The sequence below is a fragment of the Austrofundulus limnaeus genome, unplaced genomic scaffold, assembly GCF_001266775.1.
Source record: "Austrofundulus limnaeus strain Quisiro unplaced genomic scaffold, Austrofundulus_limnaeus-1.0 Scaffold512, whole genome shotgun sequence".
Classification (NCBI taxonomy): Eukaryota; Metazoa; Chordata; class Actinopteri; order Cyprinodontiformes; family Rivulidae; genus Austrofundulus; species Austrofundulus limnaeus.
Genome location: NW_013952914.1, coordinates 144,582 through 146,834, shown reverse-complemented (window position 1 = coordinate 146,834; position 2,253 = coordinate 144,582). Strand labels below are relative to the sequence as shown.

The window sequence follows — 2,253 nt, the reverse complement described above, 5'->3', positions numbered from 1 at the left end:
GAACATCCTCATCTCTGAAAGAGTGACCGCTGGCCTGTAAATGAGTGAAAACTGCAGAGTTCTGGCCATTAGATGTAGCTCGTCTGTGTTGGGACATTCCTCTGAACAGTGGCTGCTCATACATCGGGGAAACAAAGCACACATGGAGGCAGTGCTTAAAAGCCTGAATTTAGCCTGAAGATCTCAGACTGAAGAAGTCTCTTGGAGGAGAGACGAAACGTTTCATTAGAGAAGAACCCGTCCAGAAGACCTATACTATTTTTTCTTTATGCAGTTGTAATGTTGAAGGTTGGCCAGCAGATGGAGCAACACTTAAATGTATCAAATGATTCAAAACAGTCATTTCAGCACAAATGATTCATGTTGACTCAAAGCCTCGGTTTATCCATCACTATTAAAAGCTGAGAGTAAAAGTCAGTTAACAAGTGTCTCAGTCTGACTTTAAGTGCTCTAAGATTAGAGCTGATTTGATTTTATTATTAGCTTCGGTTCTACTCAGTTCAGAGTTAAATAAGATCAAAACTGTTACTTGTGTTGTAAAATGAGACATTTACCTTCTGTTAATAAATCCATAACACAAACGGCTTTTCTGACATTTAAAACATTAGATTATATAAACTGTAAAATATTAATTTTATTAATAGTTTTTGTGATTTCTCCATCGTCAGTCCTTTTTTCTCCTCCGTCACCAACATTTGCAGTGATGGTAAATCCAGACTCGGACCCGTTAGCTTCTACAGCCATGCTAACTCCAGCTGTTCTATAACCTCCATGTTSTCAGGTCAGATTCTGAGTTTAGCTTCATTAATAAGAAAAAGAATCAGTTTCCTGAGAGTTCTCCCTCAGCTCCTCCTCACAGCAGAGAAATGCAAAACGTTTGTTTGAAGAATCTGCTCAGATAAGGAGGAGTTTCCTGCTCGTTACTTTTATCTCCTCAGACTCTTATCAGCTGATTGTCTTCATTCAGGCTGTTGTTTTCACACACACACACACACACACACACACACACACACACACACACACACACACACACAGTAATCCTGTTAAACGTCTCCTCCACAGTTGAAAACTCTAAACTCAGACTCTGCAGGTTTTAATAACCTTGTTAGGACCGGCTGGATTACACTCAGATTATTGTGGGATTAAAGGATAAAAACACTTCCTGTTTCTCAGCAGGATTAAATTAAAACACCTCCGCTCGGCTCGTCTGCGGGGAGGAAAAGAAGAGAAAACACTGGTGCATTGTGGGAAATCCTTCATTTTATCTTAAATATTCAGCAGATTAAACCTTTGTTTGTTAAAGCTGCGGGTTTAAAAACAAAAAGCTTTAATCTGAAAGAGTCACAGATTATTCTGAAACAACAAGTCAAACTTTCATCTCTAAACTAAAATAAAACATTTCTTGTTTAGTTTGACATAAGCTGATGTTTTCTAACATTCAGTCTGTGAGTTTAATCTCTTCAGTTTGTTTTTAAAGCGTCTGTTTTGATTCAAACAGCTGAAGTGTCTCAGATAACAGCTGCAGATAAATCAAGCTTCGGCTGATAAAGACAGCAGCTTCAGCTGATAACAGCCTGGTTACGGCTCACAGATCCAGAGCTGAAAATAAAAACTTTACTGACGATGATGATGATGAGTTCAGGAGAAACATCTGAGGATGAAGACAGGAAGTAGCAGTGATGGGAACAGGAAGTGGTCCAGCGTCGGCTTCCTGACAGCTGATGAAGGAGACCACCGGACCTCCACATCCGAGTCGTCTGCAGAACCAGAACTTGATTTGTTTTAGTGACTTTACGTAAAAGTTTAAATCTGTCAGTAACCGTGTTTTCATCAAGGTTTTTAGATGAGCATTTAGAAGTGTCGCATTAAAAACTGCGAGAAAAAAAAGTCGGAAACAGGAAAATTCGGAAAAAAATCTTCAATTCACTAAAAAGTTTTTACGCTCACTTGAGGTGGTTTTTGGATGATTCGCAAAGTAGTTAATGTGCAAAACAGGAGATGGAAACACGTTTGTCGAATAAATTCTGACGTAGCGTATATTTACCTCACGTGACGTTCAGCTGTTTCCGCTTTCCTGCCTTGTACTGGATGTTAGCCCTGCGTAGTTGCTCGTCCCTTTCTGCTGCGTAGTTTAACATTGCGTTTATTTCCCTATGTCTCCTGGCAGTGTTAAACTTAGCCTGTACTAGCTGAATAGATAGAATAATTACAACTTGCCTAATATCAAGGCATTTACGAAAAAAATCGCTCCAT

At 39.3% G+C, this 2,253-nt stretch overlaps 1 protein-coding gene across 1 annotated transcript; it reads right to left on the bottom strand.

Moving 5' to 3' along the window:
* Positions 1 to 1,240: 1,240 nt before the first annotated feature.
* LOC106530354 (teratocarcinoma-derived growth factor) lies at positions 1,241 to 1,757 on the bottom strand (the record flags this gene model as incomplete). Its single annotated transcript, XM_014025949.1, is given in 1 exon segment — positions 1,241 to 1,757. A coding segment is annotated over 1 exon segment (119 nt), but the record flags the coding sequence as incomplete, so codon positions are not given.
* Between the last annotated feature and the right edge of the window lie 496 nt (positions 1,758 to 2,253).